The following is a 26,117-nucleotide window of genomic DNA, read 5'->3' as shown; positions in this document are numbered from 1 at the left end:
AAAAATGGATTAAAGACCTAAATGTAAGACCTAAATCCATAAAAATACTTGAACAGGCAGTAATCTCTCTGACATAAGTGGTAGCAACATTTTTCTAGATATGCTTCCTGAGGCAAGGGAAACAAGAGCAAAAATAAACTGTTGAGACTACATCAAAATAAAAAGCTTCTGTACACCAAAGGAAATAATCAAGAAAACTAAAAGGCAGCCTACTGAATGGGAGAAGATATTTGCAAATAACATATCCAATAAAGGGATAGTATTCCAAAATATATAGAGAACTGATATAACTCAATACCCAAAAAACAATCTGATTAAAATTGGGCAGAAGACATGAACAGACATTTCTCCAAGGAACACAGCTAGATGGCCAACAGACATGAAAAGATGCTCACCATTACTCATCATCATCAGAGAAATGCAAATCAAAACTATAATGACCTATCACCTCATACCTTTCAGAATGGCTAAAATCAAAACCATAAGAAACAAGTGTTGGAGAGGATGAAAATAAAAAGGAACGCTTTTGAGCTGTTGGTAGGATTGCACTAGTGCAGCCAATGTGGAAAACACGGAGGTTCCACAAAATATTAAAAATAGAATTACCCTATAATCCAGCTAATTACACTATTATTTACCCCCCAAAATTCAAAAACACTCATTCAAAGTGTTTATTATATATAATATATATATATAATAGCCAAACTACGGAAGCAGCTGTAGGGTCCATGGATAGATGAATGGATAAAGAGGAGGTGGTATGTATATGTACATACATATATACATACACACACACAGTGGAACATTACTCAGCCATAAAAATGAAATCTTGCCATTTGCAACAACATGTATAGAGCTAGAGAGGCAGCCCTGGTGGTGCAGCAGTTTGACGCCGCCTGCAGCCTGGGGTATGATCCTGGAGACCCGGGATCAAGTCCCACATCGGGCTCCCTGCATGGAGCCTGCTTCTCCCTCTGTGTCTCTGCCCCTCTCTCTGTGTCTAGAATAAATAAATAAAATCTTAAAATAGAGCTAGAGAGTATGATGCTAAGCAGACTAAATTAGAAAAAGACAAATACCATGTGATCTCACTCATGTGGGATTTAAGAAATAAAAAGGGACGCCTGGGTGGCTCAGTGGTTGAGCGTCTGCCTTCATCTCAGGTCGTGATCCCAGGGTCCTGGGATCGAGGCTCACATCAGGCTTCCCGCAGGGAGACTGCTTCTCCCTCTGCCTATGTCTCTGCCTCTCTCTCTGTGTCTCTCATGAATATATAAGTAAAATCTTAAAAAAAAAAAAAAAAGAAAACAAGCAAAGGAAAAAAAAAAAAGAGACAAATGAAGAAACAGACCCTTAACTATAGAGAACAAACAGATGGTTACCAGAGGGGAGGTGGTTGGGGGGAAGGGGAAAATAGGGGATAAGAATTAAAAAGTACTATTGTAATGATGAAGAAAAAAATAAATAAAATGACTTTAAAAACAAACAAATGAAAACCCCAAATGGGAGAATATAAAACAAGGTCTGGAGGATAATTCAGGATGTTGTTTGGTGGGAGTAGAGAGGCCTCCAACGCTAGGTTGAAGACTTCAGATTTCATTCCGTTGATAACTGGACACAAGCTATTCTGCATTCTGCAAGGAAGTAGAATTAATGGCAACAGAGATGAGTTTCCAGTGTGAGAGCAAAAAGAAACCAGGAGACTGGTTAGATGTGCATGACAGTGACCTACGAGTGAGATGATGAGGTCCTGAGGTAAAGTAGAGGAAAAAGAATGAACTTGAGCATTACCATGGAATAAGAATTTTTAAGATTGTTGACTTACAAATACCCAGTTTACACATTTAATAAAATAATTCTGTATCATGTAACCCCAGGATCTTTGGGATTAGGGAACTTTTCTGAAGTATACATGGCTAAACTGAGGGTTACTGGTTTTTCCTCCTTTGGTAGCTTTTGTAAATAAACATGTCAAATGGTTTACAATTTGCCTATTTCATTGAAAAATTAACATTTTATTGCTTGATGTATTTTAGGTACGGATAGATACCTTAGGCTTGCTTTGTGAGAGTAATCGAAGTACAGAAATTGTTTCCACAGAAGAAATGCAGTGGATTCAATTCTTTATCACCTACAATCTTAACAGTCAGTCCCCAGGAGTCCGACAACAGATTTGTTCTCTTCTTAAAAAGGTAGAATTTCTCATCAGAAAATGCAGGATAGTGGTAAACTCTGCTCTACAAATCAATTTTGAAAAGAGCTAAGATTTTGGGAGAGTATAGGAATAATGATCGTGGGATTGGACTGCCACATTCCTTCATGGCCCTTCTGTGAACCATTCTATGATTCCATAAAGTTTACATTTGAGATTCAAGTCTAGGGTATAAAGTCCTTTCATTCTGGTGTAAAAGAAATTGAACTTGAGCTCTTTTTTTTTTTTGAAAGAAAAAAAATGTAATGATGGATCTTTCAGCATGAAACGTATTTTAAGAAAACTTTGATGAGAGAAGGAAAGATGCCCTTGTAGTTTTAGCATTTAAGGGCCTCATGAAATGGTCATTGTAAGATTAATTCAAGTCAAATTAATCACATGGCCTCATTTACGGGATGAAGAATTTGGAGAGAATAGGAGTGACTATATCTCTAGCGTCATACCAACCTAAAGGAAATAGAACCATGATTTAATGACTGTATTCTGGTTTGCAGTAATATTTTGTTTTTGATTTTAAAAACATATGTTAATTTTCTGTCAGAGAAACTGTATAAATATTAAGAGTTTAGAAACCAGTACTCTCCTTGCCTGAAGCTCTAGTCTAAAGAATTTAGAAAATTTGTCCTTTGCTTTTTTTTTTTAGGCGAACAGTGAAGATTAATATGGCTTACATATGCTTCATTTTTCTTTTTCTCAAAAGTTGTTCTGTAGGATACAGGAAAGTTCTCAGGTGCTTTATAAACAGGAGCAAAGTAGATCCAAACATGAGCCAGAGAATGAGTTAACCAAACAGCACCCTTCTGTTTCTTTACAACAGTATAAGGTAGGTGATCTATTTCTAGCCATACGAATATTTAAGAAGCATAGGACAATTGTGAATAAACAATAGAGGGAAATAAATGGAAGTCTTGTAGTGAATGGTGTTTCTGTGCTTTTTTCCTTCAAGCTGAGTTTTACATATTCCTTCTTGTGCTTTGGTACTTCTCTTGAGGTATCCTGAGCTGCAGAATTGGTGCTGGACTTAAGGCCTGTTTCAGAATAACAAGAATGGGTTAACCTCAGTTGTTCACAGCTTCCTGCAGGCCACATTAATTTAGTACTTTAGCAAAAAGGTACTTGCTGGCCCTGAACTCCTCCACCCCTCCTCAGAGTGGAAGATTGCTGTATCTGGGCCTGCTTCCCCTTTAGACTAATATGACTTATAGTGGCTTGATATTGGTACCTCCTGGTCTGTGGTCCAGCGATGCAGGTTCCTGTCCATCCCATTTTGGAGGGAGCATGAAGAGTAAGGGTAGGTTTCGGGGCACTGTATTAATGGGATGGATGTGGCTCCAGTCTGGGGCCAGAGCTCAAGTTGACAGCCTTCCATTTCTGTCCATCAGAACAGAATGAGTTTTTCACTGGTTTCTTAATCCAGACCTAGCCTCTCAGAAGCAGAAATCTTACTGTCTTCTAAGACTCAGATAGTGAACAGAGCTCATCTATTGTATTTCATTTAGGGAAACAATTGTAATCAAGTAATGATACATTAGAGCCATGTTAAACTCACTACCTACTCTAATCATTAGTATAGATGGCCCTTAGTTTTCAGTTTTATAATTAAAAGACAGAAAATCATCTAAAGAAGACTATTCCTTTACCAAAGCTGAAGTTAGCTTCCTCTTTGTAAAATACCAAAGTGAAGTTTGGAAAGGAATGACCTAAACTTGCAGGACATGGGTTTAGTCCCATTTCGGCCACAGACTAGTTGGCTTACTTGATGTCTGCTGGACTCTAAGAGGGATAAGTAACCTCTCTGAAAAAGCTGAGGATTTGAGGATTAAACGAGAAAGCTGTTTGTAAATTCTGAATCATCCTACAAAAAGCCTCGCTGGAAGTCATTAAAAGTGACTGGAGTGTATTCTGAGCACTTGCGTTGTGTGTGGAACAGGTTTTTTTTTTTTAGCCTTTCTTAGATCATTTTTAGATGATCTAAGAAAACACATCCCTTTTGCTGCTTTTTGCAAGGGATAAAATGACATTTGTGAAAACTGAGGTACTTAGAACACAAAACCCTTGTAGTGGATTGACGTTCTGAATTTTCATGTATGTATGGTTTCTTACTTGTCCTTGCGAATATTTGTGTTATTGAAAATTAGCCCTTTAGAGTCTTAATCTGAGTCTATCTCATGGTTCTGATAGTTCCTCCCAACTGTAGTCACCTCTGGCTTTTGGAGACTGTGACTTTGGCACTAAATTACTTATCATCATCTTTATAACAATGGGTGTCATGCAGTATGTGGTAGGCTTGGTGCCAATCAACAGTCCTGGGGGAGAAGAGGAAGCTGTTAGTTAGAAAAGATGTCTTCTAGTCTAGTGAAAGAGATTATTTCATACCTAAATAGCTAGTATTATTAGCTAGAGTACTTTTGACAAAATACTTTGTACTCACATTCTCATTTAAATCTTTAATAACAAAGCTGTGATATAGGCATTAATAATCCTCACTTAACATATGTGAAAATTAGGGCACCTGGCTGGCTCAGTCAGTGAAGCATGCAACTCTTGGTCTCAGGGTTGTGAGTTCAAGCCCCATGTTGGGTGTAGAGCTTACTTGAAAATAGGAAACTGAAGCTTGGAAAAGTTGAGTAACCTGCCCAAGGCCCCACAGCTACTGAGTGATAGGGGCAGCCTCCTATCTGAATCTGCTCTCGTTTCTAAAATCTGAATAGTTTTTTCCAAGTCCCTGCTTAACTGAAAGCTTGGAGGTAAGAAAGTACAGGGAGAATTTGGGGAACAGTGAATTCACTGTTGTGAATGACATATAAGATACTTGGAGCAACAAAGGAGGTGAGTAAAAAGAAATGAATTAGAAAATCAAGTTGGAGCTGGGAGTTGGAATTTTTTTTCTTTTTTTTTTTTGCTATGATAAAACAGCTTAACTAAAAAAACAAACAAACAAACAAAAAAAACCAAACAGCTTAACTAACACACATGTATTTACAAATAAATAAAGTTTGTTACCCTAAGAATACAAGTAAAGTATTTTTATTTTGATCTATGAGGTAGCTGCTGTGGAAATTTCATATTGTAGTTACATAGCTAACAAGTGACAGAGCTGGAAGTAGAAACCAATTTCATATCTGTAGTTGGGTTCCCTCTCTGCTAACCTAATTATTTCATCTCCTGTGCTTGAAAATGTAGTGTAACAATAGAATTAAGGATATCTGCAATTTGAAATTTATCACTTTTAACAATTTTAAGGTCACTTTTCGATAGCTTAAGCTATAACATGGCAAAAAACCTTAAGGGCAAGTAGAGAAGATGCCTGAGTTATCCAGAGAGATTTTGAATGCTAGGCTAAGGTATTTGGAAGCCTCACTAGGAGTTGTTGAAAATGATGAGAGCATATTATCGAGCCTGTTCTGTATGTCTAGGACAGTATGCTTAGGACTAGGGATATAAATGTATGAACTGTGGTCCCTGCCTCCACTGTGGTTACAGTGTGGTGGAGGGAAAGAACTACTTCTAAAAATATAAATGATACTGCAGACAGGATAAGATCATTCCTAAAGGATGAACTTGTTGCCCTTTCATGTGAATACTGTACTACTCATTTATATTTAATATGAGTTTAACTAGAATATTTTCAATAACTACTCTATTCCCTTGAAACCCAATAGATTTAATAAACTAACAAACTCTTACTGAGGGCTTGTAAGGGCCTATAGGATAAATCCTCAGGATTGTGTGTCATTGACCAAAGAAATGAATGCTGAGATCCTTTCTAGAATCAGGACTAGAACTGCTTTTGTGCTGCTCAGTTAAAAACAGACGTTGTTAGGGCATAGCAGTATATGTAAGATGCTTGAGGATCACAGCTTTTCCTTCTAAGTTTTCTGTTTGGTTTTATACAGAAACAATGATAATAATTATTATTTTAACTAGGAAGAAGACTTTATCTTGGGTAAACTATTTCCTATTCTTTTTTTAAATTACATTTTACTAAGTTTCTATTTTTTTAAAAAAATCATTTCTATACATAGAATGGTAGAGCAAGAGTCTCAAAGGGGAATATAGAGGACAGGAAGACAGTGGAATAGTTGGATCTTTTTATGAATTATGTCAGCCACATTTATCAAGTATTATACTTACCATATTTATCAAGTAGTCTGTATTGGATTTTTGTTGTTGTTATTTAAAAACTTTGAAGCCTGAATATCCCTGGTGAAGAAAACCAATATTCATACAGCTTTAGAACAGATCTTACTTTCACCAAAAATGGGTGCTGAGTGTTGTATTTTCTTTTATGGACTAGGAATTATACTTCCTGTTGACCCTAGAAACATAGGGTTCATTGAAGTCATAATATAGCTTATGGTCAAGGGTACCAGTCTGAATTGTCAAGTGAAGTGAACAACTAGTATTGTTTTAAAAAATCTTTTCCTTGTTAATTAAAAAAGAACCCCACCCTTCCAGGTGGGGGTTACTTTGAAAATAACCTATTATAACTCAATTATACTTATGTAATTTTTTTTTTTTTTTTTTTTAAGAATTTCATGTCATCCATTTGCAGTCATCTTTTTGAAGCACTGTTTCCTGGGTCTTCCTACCCAACTAGGTTTTCAGCTTTAACGATTTTAGGCTCAATAGCCGAAGTTTTTCCTGTCACAGAGGGTAAGCTTTCAGTAATGTTTGGGGGAAGTGTTTTTTTTTCCTACAAAACACATACTTTTTCAACATTTTATTTTACTTACGTTTTAGTTTTGTTGTCTTTTGTTTACATTCTTATGGAAGATTTTATTCTCAATATGTAGTTCTTACTTGGACATAAATAAATTTGTCAGTAAAAGACACAAGGCTGTGAAGTTGTTTTCAGTGCTCATTGTTTCCCAACCCAAAACTCTAGGTTTCATGGATTAATGCTTATTACAAGAAGAGTTGCTTTTCTTAACCCCCAGTTCATGTGTTGCTGTTTGAAGATAATGTAAATCTGTTCTTTAAGTTTTAAAAATTAAAAAAATAATAGTTTCTTTATGTATAGCATTTCTTAATGAGTCTTTGTGGTTAAAATGTGGTTTCCCTTATATGCTATCAGTTTCATAAGTCTCAGTCTGGTTTCAGGAAGACAAAATGAGGATGTCATTTCCAGGCATTCTGGTTTAGTGATACCCTTTATTTCTCCTTTAGGGTACTCAAGAGGATGAACATTTAACTTCCTTTTGAGTCGTTTTTTTTTTCCTTTTTGACAACAAATAGTTCTTTTTATATCTGTACTTGAGTGTGTATGTTTTGATGTGGATTTCTTGTTTGTGCTCAGTTTTCCTTGACTGTGGTCAAATAGAAAAATATCCTGCTCAGCTGTTTTGTTGGAGGTCCACGAAGAGGACCAGAGAGTTTTACACTATAGTTGCCTTATTTATTATTATTATTACTATTTTTGGTTTAAATTTGTAGACAAAGTGTAATTTCTTGGCAGGAAGAAAGACAGTTTTTGCTGCTAATACAGCCTTCCTTCGTTTGAAGGATTCAAAGATTCAAACCAATAGCAGAGTTTTAAGGATATTCATGAACAGTCATATACCCTCTACCTAGATTCATCAGTTGTTAATATTTTACTATATTTGGTTTATCTCCCTTTCATTAATTTTTTAACCATGACACAATGATCAAATTCAGGAAATTTACTGTTGACATGATGCTATTATCTAATATATAATCCATAACAAAATTTGCCAGTTGTCCCAGTTAGTGGCCTTTTTTAGAAAAAGGAATTTTTTACTGTGATCTGGGTACCAATCCAAGATTATACATTGTGTTTTGTTGTTATGCCTCTTTAGTCTCCTTTAATTTGAAAAATTTTTAATTTCATGATATTAGCATTTTGGGAGAATGTGTCTCCATTTGGGTTTTCCTTATTGTTTCCTCATGATTGATTAAGGTTGTGCATTTGGGGTAGGGATATTGCATGGGTAATGTGGTGTTCTCAGGGCATCATATCAGGAGATACGAGTTTGGTTTGTCCTGTTACTCATGATGATAAATTTGATCGCCTGATTAAGATAAATGTGGTAGGTTGAAAAGCAACCTTTCCTTAGAATCTATGAATGTGAACCTTTCATAGAAAGGGGGCCTTTGCAGATATGATTAAGGTAAGGATCTCAAAATCAGATAATCCAAGATTATCTGGATGGGTCTAAATGCCACCACAGCTCTTGTTAGAGAGGAACAGAGGGAGATGTGACACACAGAAAAGGAGTTGTCACTGTGACAGTGGTTGTGGAGATTGGAGTGATATGGCTCTAAGCCATGGGATGCTGGCAGCCACCAGAAGTGGAACAAGGCAAGGAATGAGTTTTCCCTTAGAGCCTCTAGAGTGTGCATGGCTCCACTAGCACTTTCGTATTGGATTAATTGAACATTAGGCAAAATGGTTTCCAGTACTGTGAAAAAATAGATTTCTGTGGTTTTAAGCCACCAGGTTTATGGTAATATGTTACAGCATGCGCAGAAAATGATTACAGTGATATCTCTTAGGTAAGGGAATTTTAATCAGACTACAACTGAACTTAGAAAATAAGGTTTTAACCGAGAGTGATTATCCATTTAACAAAAATTTTTCTGTATGTTTAGTATAGTTATGGTTGTACCTAGGTGTATGGGAAATAACACTAGGCTGAGTTGTACTGGTAATTTTTAATTTTTATTTATTTTTTTTCTGGTAATTTTTTAATTAGAGTAGTTTAAGTATACTTAAGTGTACTTTAAAAAATGAAAAACCTGAGTCATCTTCCAAATGAATAAGTCACATATAATTGGGCAGTGACCGATATCACAGTAATTATATTAATTAAACAACTGGGAGGTAATGCAAATGGAGCAAGCCATACTTTACCTATTAACTTTATTTACATATTATTATTTTTTTAGAGAGGGAAAGAGGTGGGAAGGAGTAGAGGGGAAGGGGGGGAGAGAGAGAGAATCTAAAACAGGCTCCATACTAGGTGTGGAGCCTGATGCAGGTCTCGCTCTCACAACCCTGAGATCATAACCTGAGTGGAAATCAAGAATTGGACACTTTACCAAGTGAGCCACCCAGCTGCCCCTTTAGCCATTAACTTTCAAGGAAACTAAAGATGCATGATCATGAATTACAGGATGGAAAATAAATTCATTCTTCACCTTTATCTCAAGAACTTGAATGTGGGTTTTTATTTTATTGAAGGACTGTGGTTTGGGATTAGTCAACATAGTTTCTCCCTTAAGTATATTCTAGTGCAAGAAGAATAAGCTGCATATACCTTTTTCACTTAGAATAAATGTCACAGTATTCACGGTTAGAAATTGGATTCCACAATTACTTTAAAAGAGTTTGCCCAACAAATACTTATTTAATGCTTATTATATGTCAAGCAGCCAACAATATGCAGTATACAAAACCAAATGCTTCCTATTTTTGAGCTTAGATATTTTAGTGAAGGGAGACAGACAATAAATTAACAAGTAATACATAGAATATCAGATGGAGATAAGTATTATGAAAAAATATTTCAGGAAGAAAAGTGGTGAGAATATAGTGTCTACCTAGGAGCATGGGGAGCTATTTCATACAGTAGTGTCAGAGAAGGTTTCAGATTGGAGCAGAGCTATTAAACAGCTGGTGGGTCATAGAAGAAATCATAAAGGAAGTTAGAAAATACTTTAAGAAGAGTGAAAACAAGAGCACAAGTTACCAGAACTCATGTGTTGAAGCAAAAGCAGTGCTCATAGGGAGCTTTAGAGCTGTAATACCTAATTAAAAAGGAGGAAAGAGGGATCCCTGGGTGGCGCAGCGGTTTGGCGCCTGCCTTTGGCCCAGGGCGCGATCCTGGAGACCCGGGATCGAATCCCACGTCAGGCTCCCGGTGCATGGAGCCTGCTTCTGCCTCTGCCTGTGTCTCTGCCTCTCTCTCTCTCTGTGACTATCATAAATAAATTTAAAAAAAATAAAAAAAAATAAAAAAAAAAAGGAGGAAAGATCTCAAATCAATAAGCTAACTTTACACCTCAAGGAATTCGAAAAAGAAGTGCAAACCTTACCCCAAGTTAGCAGAAGGAAGGAAATAATAAAGATTAAAAACAGAGATAAACGAAGTGGGGAATAGGAAAGCATTATAGAGAATCAATGAAAACAAAAGTTGGCTTTTTTAAAAGGTCAACGAAATTGACAAAATCTTTGCTATACTAAGAATAAAACGAAGGAAAGTGCAAATGACTAAGATCAGAAATACAAGCAGGGACATTTCTACTGACCTTATAGGAATAAAAAGGATTGTAAGACAGTATTATGAACAATTGTATTTTCAATAAATTAGATAACTTAGGTGAAATGAACAGATGCCTAGAAACAAACAAATTACTGATTTAACAAATAGAAAATTTGTTACCCATAGCAAATAAGAGGTGGGGTCGTAGTCAAAAGCTTCTCAGCAAAGGAATGTCCAGAGGGAGGGGCTTCACTGGTGAAGTCTACCAAACATTTAAAGAATTAACATCAGTCCTTCACAAACTCTACTAAAAAATTGTACGGGAGGGAACATTTCCGAACTCATCCTTTGAAGCCAGCATCACCCTGATACTAAAGCCAGAGAGAGACACCACAAGAAAACTATAGGCCAGTATCCCTTACGAACATAAATGCAAACGTTCTCAACTGAATACTAGCAAAACAAACCCAACAGCATATTAAAAGTATTATACCCATGACTAAGTGAAATTTATCCCAGGAATGCAAGGATGGTTCAATGTAAGAAAAAAATAGTCAATGTAATACACACATTAAAATGTTGAGGAAAAAAGCCCCATGATAATATCAATTGATGCAGAAAAGCTGTTGACAAAATTCAACATCCTGTTATAATAATAAACACTCAAGAAACTAGGAATAGAAGGGAGCTTCCTTAGTAGGATAAAGGGCTTTCATGAAACACCCACAGTTGACACCCTACTCAATGATAAAAGACCAAAAGCCTTACCTCTATGATCAGGAATAAGACACAGATGCTCACTTTGAGCTCTGCTGATCACCATCTTACTGAAAACTTTAGCCAGAGCAGTAAGGCAAGAAAAAGGAATTAAAAGCATCTGAGTTGGAAAAGAGGCAAATTTAAGCAGAGGTGCAAATGAAGTGACAAAAACTTCATTTATTTGCTCTACAGGGTTCCGCTAACTTACAAGTTAAGATTAAATAAGAAACGCATATCATATTGAACATCATTCCTCAAATTAGCATAGGAATGTTTTCAGGTGTTGCCAGAATGGTAAATTTATTAAATGTTGTTAAATGTTCTTTGCATTCTGCTGTGAAACTCGTTGCCATTTTTGTTTAGTCTTAATCTCAGAGTTAAGTAGATTTGATAACTACTGTCCTTCTTTTGTGATAGTTTTGTTTATTTATTGGTTTGCTGAAATTTATCTTTTTTTTGAGAAGAGTTTTTGGGGAAATTTAGTTAATTTCTTACTATTCAAAAATGCTGTGTTTTGCATTTGATGTTGGAGTAGGATTTTTTTTTTAAGATTTATTTATTTATTCAAGAGAAAGTCAGACAGAGTATGGGGCGGGGGGTGGGGGGGCGGGAGAGAATCCTCAAGCAGCACCTCCAACCCCCTGAGTGTAGATCCCAACATAGAGCTGGATCTTATGACATTGAGATCGTGACCTGAGCCGAAATCAAGGGTTGGTTGCTTAACCAACTAAGCTACCCAGGCACCTCTAAAGTAGGATTGATGTATAATTTTTCACCACAACTTTCTCTGAAGATGTTGTAAGCATTGCTCCAGTATCTTATAGCACTACATGTTGCTAAGGTGAAGAGTTAAGCCAGCTTGATTTTTTCCATTTTGGAGATTTCACTTGAGCTTTGTGTTTGAATGGCCAGAAGATCCCTTTATCTTTGATGCCAAATAATTCTATTAGGATAAATCATTGTATCAATTATTCTGTATAGGTTTAACTAAGACGTTGTAGGACTTTGGATTCTAGGACAAGACATTTTACGAAGATTTTTTTAAAAGACGTATTCCTAAATTTATTTCTTTTCATTTATTTAGAAACTAACTTAGGGGGGCACCTGGGTGGCTCAGTGGTTGAGCGTCTGCCTTGGCTCGAGTCATGATCCCAGGGTCCTGGGATAGGGTCCTACATCAGGCTCCCTGTAGGGAGCCTCTCCCTCTGCCTAAGTATCTGCCTCTCTCTTTCTCTCTCTCTGTCTCTCATGAATAAATAAATAAAATCTTAAAAAAAGAAACTGGGATGCCTGGATGGCTCAGCGGTTGAGCATCTATCTGCCTTTGGCTCAGGGCCCGATCCCGGATTCCCAGGATTGAGTCCCACATCAGGCTACCTGCATGGAGTCTGCTTCTCCCTCTGCCTGTGTCTCTGCCTTTCTCTGTCTCTCATGAATAAATAAATAAAATCTTTAAAAAAAAAAAAGAAACTAACTTAGGAATCTCTTGTATAAAATACAGTCTTTTGAAAGAGAATGAAGTGGTTTTAAACAAAATTTTAGGAGATATTTTTTATTTGGGGAACTTTAATACTTACCATTTTAGGAAATAAATTAAGGAAAAATTATTATTTTAATGCTAATGTGGGTGAACTATGAAGTGTAACTCTTTGCACCAGTTTTCTGTAAATGTGGTCAGATAACTTCAACATGTTGATTTCCTTTTTCTTTTATTAACTTTTTAAAATTTTTATTTATTTAAATAGGCTCCATGCCCAATGTGAACTTGAATTCATGACTCTGAGATCAAGAGTCCCATGCTCTACGAACTGAGCCATCCAGGCGCCTCCTCTTGTATTCACTTTTATTTTATTTATTTTAAAGATTTTATTTATTTGAGAGAGAGGACAAATGGTGGGGAGGGGCAGAGGGAGAGAGAGAAGCAGACTCCCTGCTCAGCAGGGACGAGGGACTCCATCCCAGGACCCCAGGATCATGACTGAGCTGAAAGCAGATGTTTGAGCCAGGTACCCCTTGTATTCATTTTAAAATCTTTTTCTTTTTTTAGGTCAAGTCCAAGCAGTGTATCAGCTGAGTCATGATATTGATGTTGGTCGTTTCCAAACACTGATGGAATGTTTTACCAGCACTTTTGAAGAAGTGAAGATTTTAGCATTTGATCTTCTAATGAAGTTACCAAAGACAGTTGTACAATTTCAGGTATTTGGACTTTTCCTGTATAAATGTGAATGTGGTATATATGCATGAAAACTTTCCATTTCAGCAGCAAATCAAGCAATCTGTGGACTGTGCAGGTTTTTTGCACCTACCTTCTTACATCTTCTGTTATAGTTACTAATACTTCTGTTGCAGGGAGGAAGGTTGGAGGAGGTAGGGATGGATGATATAGAAGGAGGAAATATCATAAAAGAAAACAAAGTTCAAATCCGCCAGCTTTGCTTTTCTTACTGTTTTTGACAAAAAGGGAGGTGCATGAAGCAGTAGTTTTACTGCTCACAAGGTTATTGGTAGCTTTCAGTTACCAGCAGTCTCCTCAGTTCCCGTGGACATGGTAATATTCTGTCAAAACACACCACTTACAGTAACTTGCGTTTTTGTTTTTTTTTTTGAGATAAGATCCTTGCTAAGTTGACGAGGAAGCTGAGTGTAAGTGAGGCAGAGAGCAGGTTTCTGATCTTCCAACAAGCAATAGCTAAACTGAGACTGAAACTCTTGAGTACTTGAGGTTAACAGCAGTTTTCTCCTCCAGCCTTCTCCCCCATCCCCAGCCCCTACTCTCTTCCTGACAGCTGGTACTGCCAACCATGGGGTGGGAAGCAAAGGTGGGCTTGGGAGTGAGGGCACAGCATGGGGATGGAAGCAGCTACCCCCTCCACTTGAGGTATGTTCTGGGGCTGTGAGATCACCAGCAGCTGTCGGTTTACTGGCTGCAGAGCCTTGCTGTGGCTTTCTTTTAGAGCTACATAGAGGTCAAAGGCACCTACTAGGGCTGCAGCTGAGCTATGGTCTGTTCTCTGGCCTTGAGGCTCTATTTCAGGCAGGACAGTTTGTAGGTACAGTGGGATTCTGTAGGAGTACATGTCGGAGAGCACAAGGTGTCTGGTTCCATGGCTTCCAAATGGCACTGCCAAGATCCTAGAGCATTTTTTCTAACTTGGGTCCCTATTAGGAGTTGTTCTCTGGCGTCCATTTATCCTTGTGGGTGTTTCAGGTGCCATGGTAAGCAGAAGCTTCTTTTGGTACTTAGGCTTCTAACTTTTGTACCATATAGAGTTTTTATTTTATTTATTTATTTATTTTTTTATAACTATACATGGCTTTTTTTTATTTTTATTTTTATTTATTTATGATAGTCACACAGAGAGAGAGAGAGAGGCAGAAACACAGGCAGAGGGAGAAGCAGACTCCATGCACCGGGAGCCCGACGTGGGATTCGATCCCGGGTCTCCAGGATCGCGCCCTGGGCCAAAGGCAGGCGCCAAACCGCTGCGCCACCCAGGGATCCCCCATATAGAGTTTTTAAAGGAGATCCTTTCTCCTCTTCCACTTTCCCATCCTCCTTGCCCCTTGTATTATATTTATATATAATATATATAATAATATATATTATATATATAATATATATAATATAATAATTTATATATGTAATAATTATATATTATATATCTACATATATTATATATGTATATAATATAATATATAATATATGTAACGTATATAATATAATATATATAACTACATATATATAACTACATATATATATATATATATATATATATATATATATATATATATAACTATGACACATTCCTGGCAAACATTTTGGGAATATCTCAAATGTAGAGGGGTATATTATAGCACCTATATGAAAGACTTAGTCCTTTGAGATAACTTTAAAACATTTTTGAATCTTAACTACTCTAAGGACCTGTGTATATACATTTTTGATGGCATATCTTTGTAGTACATAACTTTATTTCTCACATAGTCTGTTGGCCTTTTTTCTTGTGGAACTACATATCCAAGGTCTTTATATTATATTTTTACTGACCTCAGATGATAAACAAATATATTTTAGACTTCAAAGGCTATTTATTGTGTTTCTTAGTAATTGTTAGTTAAGCAATTCAGGGATTTAACTATTAGTTACCAAAAAATGGCTTTTAGTTGGTTCGTTCTAATATTTATTTAGATTTAAAATTTTGAACACTATCTTTTAAGTTTTTTAGGTCACAGAAAATTAAACATATCAAATGGCAAAGAATTTAAACTAAAAGAAACTGGTATTTCGGGATCCCTGGGTGGCGCAGCGGTTTAGCGCCTGCCTTTGGCCCAGGGTGCGATCCTGGAGACCTGGGATCGAATCCCACATCGGGCTCCCGGTGCATGGAGCCTGCTTCTCCCTCTGCCTGTGTCTCTGCCTCTCTCTCTCTCTCTCTCTGTGACTATCATAAATAAATAAAAATTAAAAAGAAAAAATAAAAGAAACTGGTGTTTGAATCAGTATGTTTGATAACTATTAGAAATGAATAGATTCCCAATTAAAATAAACATTGATGTACCTATAACCAAATTAAAAATTAAGCTTAGAGTGATCTTTTCCCTTGTATTATACAATTTTGGAGCAATCATAATAGAATTAATATTATTGAGCAGTGAAACCCTGAGACCCAGTGTGCTGAACATGCAGTTTGACAACTGTGGAATTGGGATGAGGACCCATGTCTCCTGACCTCAGCCTAGTGCCGTTCTATGTGTGTTACAGTGAACTTCCTTTTTTCTGTCTTTAGGACATGCATGTGGGTAGATGTTTCCATGAGATACAGGTGTGGGAGCTCTGATGCAGAATTTCTGAGACTGATGTGATCACTTTATTTTCCACACATATACATGGATTTTCACCAGGAATAGCCTGGTGGATTTGTACTTTTGTGTGAATTTGTATTTTTTTTTCCATTGAATTAGCTGAATGGAAAGGGGATGGGGAAAGTACAGGACTATGCTGCCCAGGTAAAATAAGCTTCAATGTACAAAAAAAAACCTTTGGTCTATATGGAAGTAACAAAGATGATCTGGCCATAGTTATAGCAGAATTTCTACAGGAAAAAGCATACTTTTGCTGGAGAAAGAGGTACTTAAAAAAAAAAAAAAAAAAAAAGCTTGGGCAGCCCCGGTGGCGCAGCGGTTTAGCACCACCTGCAGCCCAGGGCGTGATCCTGGAGATTCTGGATCGAGTCCCACGTTGGGCTTTCTGCATGGTGCCTGCTTCTCCCTCTGCCTGTGTCTCTGTCTCTGTCTCTCTCTCTCTCTCTGCGTCTCTATGAATAAATAAATAAAATCTTAAAAAAAAAAACTTTATCAATGTGGAATTTCCCAACTGAATTATTTTCAAAATCCTCATTACTGGAGCTGAGTAATAATAATCAGTAATTATTATTAAAAAAAAGTCTAACCTATATTCTGGGAATAAGGGAATTAATACTTATATTGAGTTATACTTATGTGGCAGGCTCTCTTTTTAAATATGTACTATTACTTCAAACTGAACTATTTCAGTGACAGTTACTGAGTCTGTGCTTTTTCTAGGATTCAGAGAAACTACAAGGCTTATTCCAAGCAGCATTGGAGCTCAGCTCAAGCACTAAACCATACGACTGTGTGACAGCTTCCTACCTGTTGAACTTCTTAATCTGGCAGGATGTCCTGCCCTCATCTCTGTTTGACTCCTTAAAAACTCAGCAGACTGCATGCGAAGATGGCGATAAGTCTGCTATTGTGGTGGAAAGGAACACATTAATGGGTTTGTATTGAATAAATGACCTTTTGCTGTTGCTTATCAAAACCAGTATCTTACTCTGTCACTACTCATTTAGTTAGCACAACTAGCGATTAAACGTTTGTTTGTTTATTTATTTATTTATTTATTTATTTTTTATTGAAGGGTTTACTAGCATATAAGAATACTGTGAATTTCTCTTTTGCAGGTAAATAGTGTACTCAGCTATAACACTGTTCCTAAACAGAGGGTTCATGTTAAATAAGTAGATTATACAAATGTACATTAATAAAGCTCTTATTTAAATAGGACCTCTTTCTCTACCAAAAATGTAGTGGTTTTTTGGCAAAAATTTTACTATGACTATAACCAGATAATCTTTGCTATTTCTATAAAGAGCAGAGTTCCTTTGTCTATCAGGTTTATGTTTTAACTGACTGTTAACACCCCTGCCTTTTATTCTTCTCACACAGCCAGTTCTAAAACCTAGTTGGTTGGCTTAGGTTTAGTGATTTCCAACAAATATTTATTGGGGATTCATGTGCTTAATTTTGTGCTAGTACGGATGCCCGGGTGGCTCAGTGGTTGAGCATCTGCCTTTGGCTCATGGCATGATCCCAGAGTCCCGGGATTGAGTCCTGCTTCGGGCTCCTTGTGGGGAGCTTGCTTCTGTCTCTGCCTCTCTCTCTGTGTCTCTCATGAATAAAAAAATAAAATCTTAAAAAAAAAATTGTGCTAGTAAATCTTCATTTTGTAGTTGGATTTTTGCATGAATTTTGATATGGACTTTTATTTAAGAAAAAAGAGAGAGCGAGGTCAGATGCAGGGAGAGTGTTAAACACCGTTCTCTCCAAGATGGTAAAAAATGCCCCAAGAAAGACAACTAATAATGGGAGAAAATTAGGAGGCCATGGGTAGTTTTGGTGGAAATGGGGTTAGAGAGGTGACAGTGCCATGCCATGGAGGATGGCACTTGTCCACTCTAGTTGCTTCAGGGCTAGATTTAAAAGGAGATCCTGATACTTGACAGGAAGAGGTTTGCACTTAGGGTAAACTGTTCATGTACAGGCTTTCAAATTCAAGTCATTTAAAAACTCCATGAAATATTTCAAGCATTCAAAAATATTTAAATATTTATAAGATTTACATGGTAAGAGTATAAATATGTCACAAGTTTTATTCCCAAGCCAGATGATAATATTAAGAAGTACAACAGCACCCATATTTTTTTTTTAGCACCCATACTTTTATTTTTTTTATTTTTTATTTTTTTTGCACCCATACTTTTAAAGCTTATCTTCTATCCTAGCTCCCTCTCCCTGCCATATAATTACTGTCCTGTGTTTTATGTCAGTCTTTCATTTTGTTTTTACCAAGATTTTTATCACCCATGTATATATTGTTAAACAATATGTTTACTTTTACTTGATTTTTGAATTTTATATAAATAATACCATATGTATTTTACAAATTTACCATATTTTTTCAATATATTTTCCTGTTGATTGACTTCTTTTTTCTAAATAAATAATGCTGATGTGAATATTCTCGTATATATTTCTTCTAATAGATATGTCTAAGAGTTTATGGTAAACAAAAAAAAAGTAGAATAGCCTAGTCATAAAGTATGTGCATCTTCAACCTAACTAGACAATGCCAAATTTTTAAATTACATTCCCACCAATAAATTTTGAGAGTTGTGGTGTGTTACATTTTATCATCATGACTTGCTATTGTCAGATTTTAAATATTTGCGGAATATAAAGGTATCTTGTGGTTTCATCTTGCATTTTTCCAATTGCTAATGAAATTGAGCATCTTTTTTATGTGCTTATAAGCCATTCATTTTTCCCCTTCTGTGAAATGCTTGTTCATGTTCTTTTGGTCTTCTGTAGGGTTGTTTGTCTTTTTCCTATTGATTTTTAGGACTTTTTTGTATATATTAAATGTTAGTAATTTACTGGTTATACACAGTTCTAAAATTTATAACTCTTGAGTGGTTCGAGGAGACATTGACTATGCTGGGATAATTGGATAGTTACATGCAAAAGAATGAAGTTAACTCACCTACTTAATGCCATATACAAAAATTAGTTTAAGATGGATCAAAGACCTAAATGCAAAAACTAAAAACAATAAAACTCTTAGAAGAAAACATGAGTATAAATCTTTGTGATCTTAGATTAGGTAGTTTTTTCTTAGATCTGACACCCAAAGCACAAGCAGAGAAAAAATAGATAAATAGGACCTAATGAAAATTTGAAACTTGTGTTTGTCAAGGGTGCCATTAAGAAAGTGAAAAGACAACCTTTTGAAAGGTTGGGAAATAGGGAAACCTTTTGGAAAGAATGAGAAATATATTTGTGGTTCCTTTATCTGATAAGAGACCTGTATCTAGAATATATAAAGAATTTTTATAACTCACTAGTAAAAAGTGTATAGCCAAATTTTAAAATGTACAAGGAATCTGAATAGATATTTCTCCATAAAAGGTAAATGTGAAAAATAATCACAGGAAAAGATGCTCAACATCATTAGCCAGTAGGGAAATGCAAATCAAAATTACAGTGAGGAGGGATGCCTGGGTGGTTCAGTGGTTAAGCATCTGCCTTGGATTCAGGGTGTGATCCTGGAGTCCTGGGATCAAGTCCCGCATCGGGCTCCCAGCATGGAGCCTGCTTCTCCCTCTGCCTCTCTCTCTTTCTCTCTCACGAATAAATAAATAAAATCTTAAAAAAAAAATTACAGTGAGGAAGCACTTCACACCCAGTAGGATGGCTATAAACAAGAAAATAGACAACAGATGTTGGGATGTGGGAAGAGTACAGCCCTCGCACACTGCTGGAAGGAATGTAAAATGGTGCATTGGAAAACAGTCGGGCAGTTCCTTGAAAAGTTAAACATAGTGTTACCATAAGACCCCATAGTTCCATGCTCAGGCTGCTGTAACAAGACACCATAGCCTGGGCAGCTTAAACAATAAACATTTATCTGTCAGGGTTCTAGAGGCGGGGAAGTTCAAGATTAAGGTGTAAGCAATTTCTGTTCCTGGTGAGAATCCTCTCCCTGGCTTCAAACAATGCCTTCTTGCTGTGTGCTCACATGAAGGAGTGAAAGCAAGCTCTGATCTCTCTTCTTCTAAGGACTATAATCCTGACATGGGAGTCCTACTCTCTCATGACCTCATCTAAATGTAATTTCTTTCTAAAAACTCCACTTTCAAATATGGGCTTGGGGCTTCAAATAGGAGTTTTGAGAAGGACACAAACATTTTAGTACTGGGCACATACTAAGAGAAATGAAAACTATGCCCAAACGAAAACTTGTATGTGAATGTTCACAGCAGCATTATTCATAATAGCCAAAAAATGGAAACCACTCCCTTGTCCATCAACTGATAAATGGATAAATAAAATGTAGTATATTCATATGATGAATATATTCAGCCATAAAAAGGAATGAAATAGTTGTACATGCCATAATATGGATGAACTTTGAAAACACTAAGTGAAAGAAGCCAAGTATTTTATGATTCTGTTTATGTATATCTAGAATAGGCAAATCTATAGAGACAAAAAATAGATAAATATTTGCTTAGGGCTGGAGAAGGTGAGAGGTGCAGGGAGGGGAGTGACTGACAAAGAGTGAGGGTTTATTGAGGTGGGGAGGATTAATGTTCTAAAATTCATGGTAGTGGGATTCCTGGGTGGCGCAGCGGTTTAGCGCCTGCCTTTGGCCCAGGGCGCCATCCTGGAGACCCGGGATCGAATCCCACGTCGGGCTCCCGGTGCATGGAGCCTGCTTCTGCCTCTGCCTGTGTCTCTGCCTCTCTCTCACTGTGTGCCTATCGTAAAAAAAAAAAAAAAAAAAAAAAAATTCATGGTAGTGATGATTGCGTAGTGTCTGTGACCATTAAAAACCATTGACTTGTACACTTTAAATGTATAAATTACATGGTATGTGAATTCTATCTCAAGGAAGCCATTTAAAAACAAAACAACAACTGTTCAAATAGCACATGACACATGGGCCTGGATCTGATACTCAGAGTATATCTAGGAGGACTGATTCAGAGTAAATGATGAAAATGGATCCAGGAAGTTAGAGACAGACACAATCTGTCTTAACTGGAAATGCCTAACAGGCTAGATAACTTTGAAAGATCTCTTTTTAATATAAAACCTCCAACATGGGTGCCTGGGTGGTTCAGTCAGTTGGGTATCTGCCTCAGCTCAGGTCATGATCCTGGGATCCTGGGATTGAGTCCTGCATTGGGCTCCCTGCTCAGTGGGGAGCCTGCTTATTCATCTCCCTCTCCTCCCCTTCCTGTGCTTGCTCTCTCTCTGTGTGTCAAATAAATAAATAAAATCTTAAAAAAACCCCAAAACTCTGACAAAGTTTGGTTGATATCGGATGTTTTGTGAGGACATGTAGCTATTCCCAAATTTACCACTGTGTTTGTAAGCTGGCATTACTTTGGATTTTTGTTTGCTTTTTTTAGTTATCAAATGCTTGTTGGAAAATCTTGAGGAAGAAGTATCTCAGGCTGAAAATTCTCTGCTTCAGGCAGCAGCATCATTTCCACTGTATGGGCGAGTCCACTGTGTAACAGGAGCTTTGCAGAGGTTATCTCTAAAGTAAGTATAGCCACAGCTCTCTCCTGAGCACACATTTGAGCTTTAAACTCCTATTGGAATGTGTCCTGGGAAAGGAATGGATTGCCTTAAAGGTAATTAAAAATTAGATTTTAAAATGTACCTATATACACATATTTTTAAAAATTTAAATACTGCATAGATTGTACAAATTTGAAACAGATTTACCTTCTTTGATGTATTCATTTCCATTTAAGGATTTTGAATTTTGCTTTTAATGTAAATTTCCTTATTGCTCTTATTGCAGCAACCTGCAGTTGGTGAGTGAATGGAGACCTGTGATCGAGAAGCTCCTTTTGATGTCATACAGGCTTTCTGCTGTGGTGTCTCCGGTCATTCAGAGTTCCTCTCCAGAGGGCCTCATCCCAATGGACACTGATTCAGGTCAGCAAATGAAACAAGCTAGAATTTCTGTATTTTTTGTTTATTACCCTCCTTCTCCTGCAAATCTTTCCTTTGGGAAGATACAGAAGCTAACTAGGTGGATCAAGAAATTATTTATTCTGACTAGTGATAATTCTACCACTTTAGTAATGTCTTTAACTCTTAAAAAAAGAACCAAAACAAATAAATAAACCAGGTGGTCAGCAAGGTACTTCCTTTTCTGGGGTAAATTGGATTTTCTAATATTGTCATTTCAGAGCACCACCTACCAGGTAGCTGCTGGGGCTGGGAGTGTGGGCACTATAAATTAGGGAGTTGGGGTTTAGTCAGAGATGGCAGCTTGTTAGGAATCAGAAATTGGCAAAGAGCATTTGACATACAAAGACCATTTAATTAAAAAAAAAAATAGAAGGAGATACTCAAAATGCCCTAAATTGAACTCATGAACTTTCATCTGCCTTTTCCCTCCCAACCCCTGTGTCTTTGCAAATGGGCCTCCTGTTTGTTTAAGTCAGGATCCTAGAACTGTTTGACATCTCTCTTTTGTTTCTTATATCTTGCCTGTCCTCATGTTCTTTCAGTGGTACCCCTTAAATATCTCCCAAATATGTTTTTTTATCTGCATCATCTTACCTTACTCCAGGCTTTTATCTCTCTTGTCTGGATGACTCCAGGGGCCTCCCAACTGGTTTCCCCCCATCTACTTTTAGCTCCTTCCATTTTCTTTTTATACCGTATCCGCAGCAATCTTTTCTACTTATGTAATTCATGTTACACATAATCTCTACTTAACCCTTGTGCTCTATGCCACCCCATGCCCCTTTTTAAAAATACTTGAGTGACCTCAGACCAGGTCCTGTAGTAGTTGGGCTCTTTGCCAGTCTTGTCTCTTTTTCTTCCCGAAGTGTTTTTCATGGAGTTGTTGCAATTTAAGAGAGATTTTATCAATATTTTCCTCCCTTGTCCTTAACAAGTGCCTGGTAGAAATAGGTACACAATAAATATTTGTTATAATGAATAAATCAATGAATGAGCAATTACTGAAAGTGATCCCACTCAGTGCGTGGGATGTCATAGGTGGCATATATATACCTGCACTGTAACAGCCAGAAGGGATTGGTTGTGAAAAGTACACATTTGGTGTTGAAACAAAGTTTGTGAATGCATTTTGGAGTACAAGTGAGAGGCTTGTATTGAAAACACTCTGAGCATATCATAAATACCCAACTAAGTAACCTGGAGTTGTATGTTTGCACAGAATGTTTTGTTCTTTACCAAAAATGAATTGGCAGATTGGTGATGGTTCATGATACTAAGACACAGTTACTTGTTTATTTTAGCTGGTAGTCCACCGAAATTTGGTGATTTAGTTTTCCTACTTAAACAGTACTTGGGAAAAAGGAACATCCAATCTGAAAGCTAAGATTTGGATCAGGCAAGTACCAGTATATTCTGGATGAGAAATCTTGAGTATTTGTCACCTACAGAGTATGCTAAAATTCTGTTTATGGTTAAAGTTTTAAAATATCTGTTGGTCTCAAAAACAGTCTGTGGCCCACAGACTTTTCCTTGATTTTGCTTTTCTTTTCTCTTCTGGTTGTCTCCATTTCTGTTTCTGTCCCACATTATCCACCATGCATTCTGAATTCCTTGAAATCTTTCCTGAAAGCCATAAAAATGAATGGGTAAAATTTTACTCTGATCATCCTTTCTTTCTTAGTCTTTCCATGGTTTCTATTTGGAGCCAGTGTTACTTTTTCATGGCTGTCAAAATTTGTTTTGGCAATATTTCTTGGAAGCCACAAGTGAACATAAGATGTTGGTTGAATCATCATGACAGCACTTTGGGTCTTTGTATCTCCTATAAGACCTAAAATGTAAGTGTATTTAATAGGTATATAAAATACCTGTTCTTTGATTTGTTAATTGATTTCAGGTGACTAGCCGTTGTTTTTTTTTTTTTTTCTTAAGCCGTCTGAGCCTGGCTAGCTCTTTATTACCTTGTTAGCTGTTCATTCCCTTAGCCTATGTTACTGAACCTCTGCCGTGAGCCAGTTTCTGTTGTAGGCTCTGGAGACTCAGCAGTAAACAAAATGCTACATTTGCAGAGCTTAACATTTCCTAATCCATTGAGTGCTTAAGGAATAAAAATGAAGTTCAATATAATACTAGGACTTATAAATCATACTTAGAAAGCAGTATATTACCTAATGCATTTCAAAGTCAGATTTGAAGTCTGTATAACATTCCTGGGCTATAAAAGATTTTTTTCTTTATTTTTAATTGAAGTATAGTTGACAGTCCAATATTGTATTAAAGATTGTTTAACATCTGTATAACATTCCTGGGCTATAAAAGATTTTTTTCTTTATTTTTAATTGAAGTATAGTTGACAGTCCAATATTGTATTAAAGATTGTTTTTGTTGTGGTGGTTTCTTACCTCTTCATACAAAATTGCCTGAAGTTTAGTTCTTTTTTCACATGCTTGAGCACCATATTTGAGATTCTTGGACAACACTAAGAAAAGCAATGTAGGGATCCCTGGGTGGCGCAGCGGTTTGGCGCCTGCCCTTGGCCCAGGGCGCGATCCTGGAGACCCAGGATCGAATCCCACGTCGGGCTCCCGGTGCATGGAGCCTGCTTCTCCCTCTGCCTGTGTCTCTGCCTCTCTCTCTCTCTCTGTATGACTATCATAAATAAATAAAAAATATATTTAAAAAAAAAAAAAAAAAAAAGAAAAGCAATGTAAATGAGATGGTGGTCTTTGTCCTATGAAGAGTTTCTGGTGGTTGTTTTGTCCTGTCTTTAGCCAATGTAAAATTTTTACTGCATTTTAAAAGCACACTCAAGTGTCATGAAGACCATATGTAAATAATTTTCTCATTATCTACCCCATGAGTCCCTTCTAATAGACTTGATTATCAAGTATTAAAAATTATAAAATTTGGGCAGGCGCAAGCCCGGAAGATGGTGGCGGCTGGAGCTGGCCGTCTGAGGCAGGCAGCGTTGGCCTTGCTGCTCCGGAGCCCGCGCCTGCCTGCCCGGGAACTGTTGGCTCCGGCCCGGCTCTATCACAAGAAGGTTGTTGATCATTATGAAAATCCTAGAAACGTGGGTCCCTTGACAAGACATCAAAAAATGTTGGAACTGGATTGGTGGGGGCTCCAGCATGTGGTGACGTAATGAAATTACAGATTCAAGTGGATGAAAAGGGGAAGATTGTGGATGCCAGGTTTAAAACATTTGGCTGTGGGTCTGAAATTGCCTCCAGCTCCTTAGCCACTGACTGGGTAAAAGGCAAGACGGTGGAGGAAACCTTGACCATCAAGAACACGGACATCGCCAAGGAGCTCTGCCTTCCCCTCGTGAAACTGCTCCATGCTGGCCGAAGATGCAATCAAGGCTGCCCTGGCTGATTACAAACTGAAACAAGAACCTAAGAAAGAAGAGGCAGAGAAGAAATGAGCCCTCAATGAAGTGTCCAGCAGTGTCTGACACCTGCCACGCGGTCACTGTAGGCGTTCAGAAGCCCCTCACACTACAGTAAAACAGCTCTGAGATGCACAGAGCATTTGCTGGTCACATGGTGGCTCTACTGCAAGAAAAATACAGTTTATTCGTTCCAAGTCCTGTGCTTTCTTTCATCCCACTTTATCGCCTTAATCCAGTTTGTGTATATTTTGAATTGTGTGCATGGCCTCAAAACTGAAATCAATCACGAAGTCTCAAGTGTGGTTAATCCACAAAGTGCGCAAATACCTAATCTCACCTGAATCTATCTTGAGGAAGATTACTAGTAGAAGGCCTTGGTATGATTATTTGATAGAACCAATTATTGTACATAAAACATTTACATATATAATATATATAATAAAGGAACGTAAGATCAAAAAAAATTATAAAATTTGGAGCACCTGGGTGGCTTAGTAGGTTAAGTGTGGGACTCTTGATTTTGGGTCATGTCATGATTTCAGGGTTGTGAGATGGAGCCCCGATGAGCATGGAGCCTACTTAAGATTCTCCCTTTTCCTCTCCTCCTTCCTCCTCTTCCTCTCTCAAAAAAAAAAAAAAAAAAAAAAAAAATCCCAAGGGCCAATACTCCAAA

The 26,117-nt window shown here is 37.1% G+C and overlaps 1 protein-coding gene and 1 pseudogene across 7 annotated transcripts in view; both read left to right on the top strand.

Moving 5' to 3' along the window:
* Positions 1 to 26,117, top strand: part of THADA (THADA armadillo repeat containing) — a 332,024-nt gene that overhangs the window by 24,801 nt on the left and 281,106 nt on the right. For all 7 annotated transcript variants that reach the window (XM_025465181.3, XM_035696069.2, XM_049115488.1 and 4 more), the window contains exons 14-20: positions 2,037 to 2,192; positions 2,913 to 3,035; positions 6,745 to 6,868; positions 13,244 to 13,395; positions 16,783 to 16,996; positions 21,474 to 21,609; positions 21,875 to 22,011. In XM_025465181.3, the coding sequence (XP_025320966.1) occupies positions 2,037 to 2,192; positions 2,913 to 3,035; positions 6,745 to 6,868; positions 13,244 to 13,395; positions 16,783 to 16,996; positions 21,474 to 21,609; positions 21,875 to 22,011 (1,042 nt within the window). The remainder of the gene's footprint in view (positions 1 to 2,036; positions 2,193 to 2,912; positions 3,036 to 6,744; positions 6,869 to 13,243; positions 13,396 to 16,782; positions 16,997 to 21,473; positions 21,610 to 21,874; positions 22,012 to 26,117) is intronic.
* LOC112671184 (iron-sulfur cluster assembly enzyme ISCU, mitochondrial-like) lies at positions 24,726 to 25,908 on the top strand (annotated as a pseudogene).

The sequence above is a fragment of the Canis lupus genome, chromosome 10 (assembly GCF_003254725.2).
Source record: "Canis lupus dingo isolate Sandy chromosome 10, ASM325472v2, whole genome shotgun sequence".
NCBI classification, from domain to species: domain Eukaryota; kingdom Metazoa; phylum Chordata; class Mammalia; order Carnivora; family Canidae; genus Canis; species Canis lupus.
This window is presented reverse-complemented; position numbering and strand designations above follow the sequence as displayed.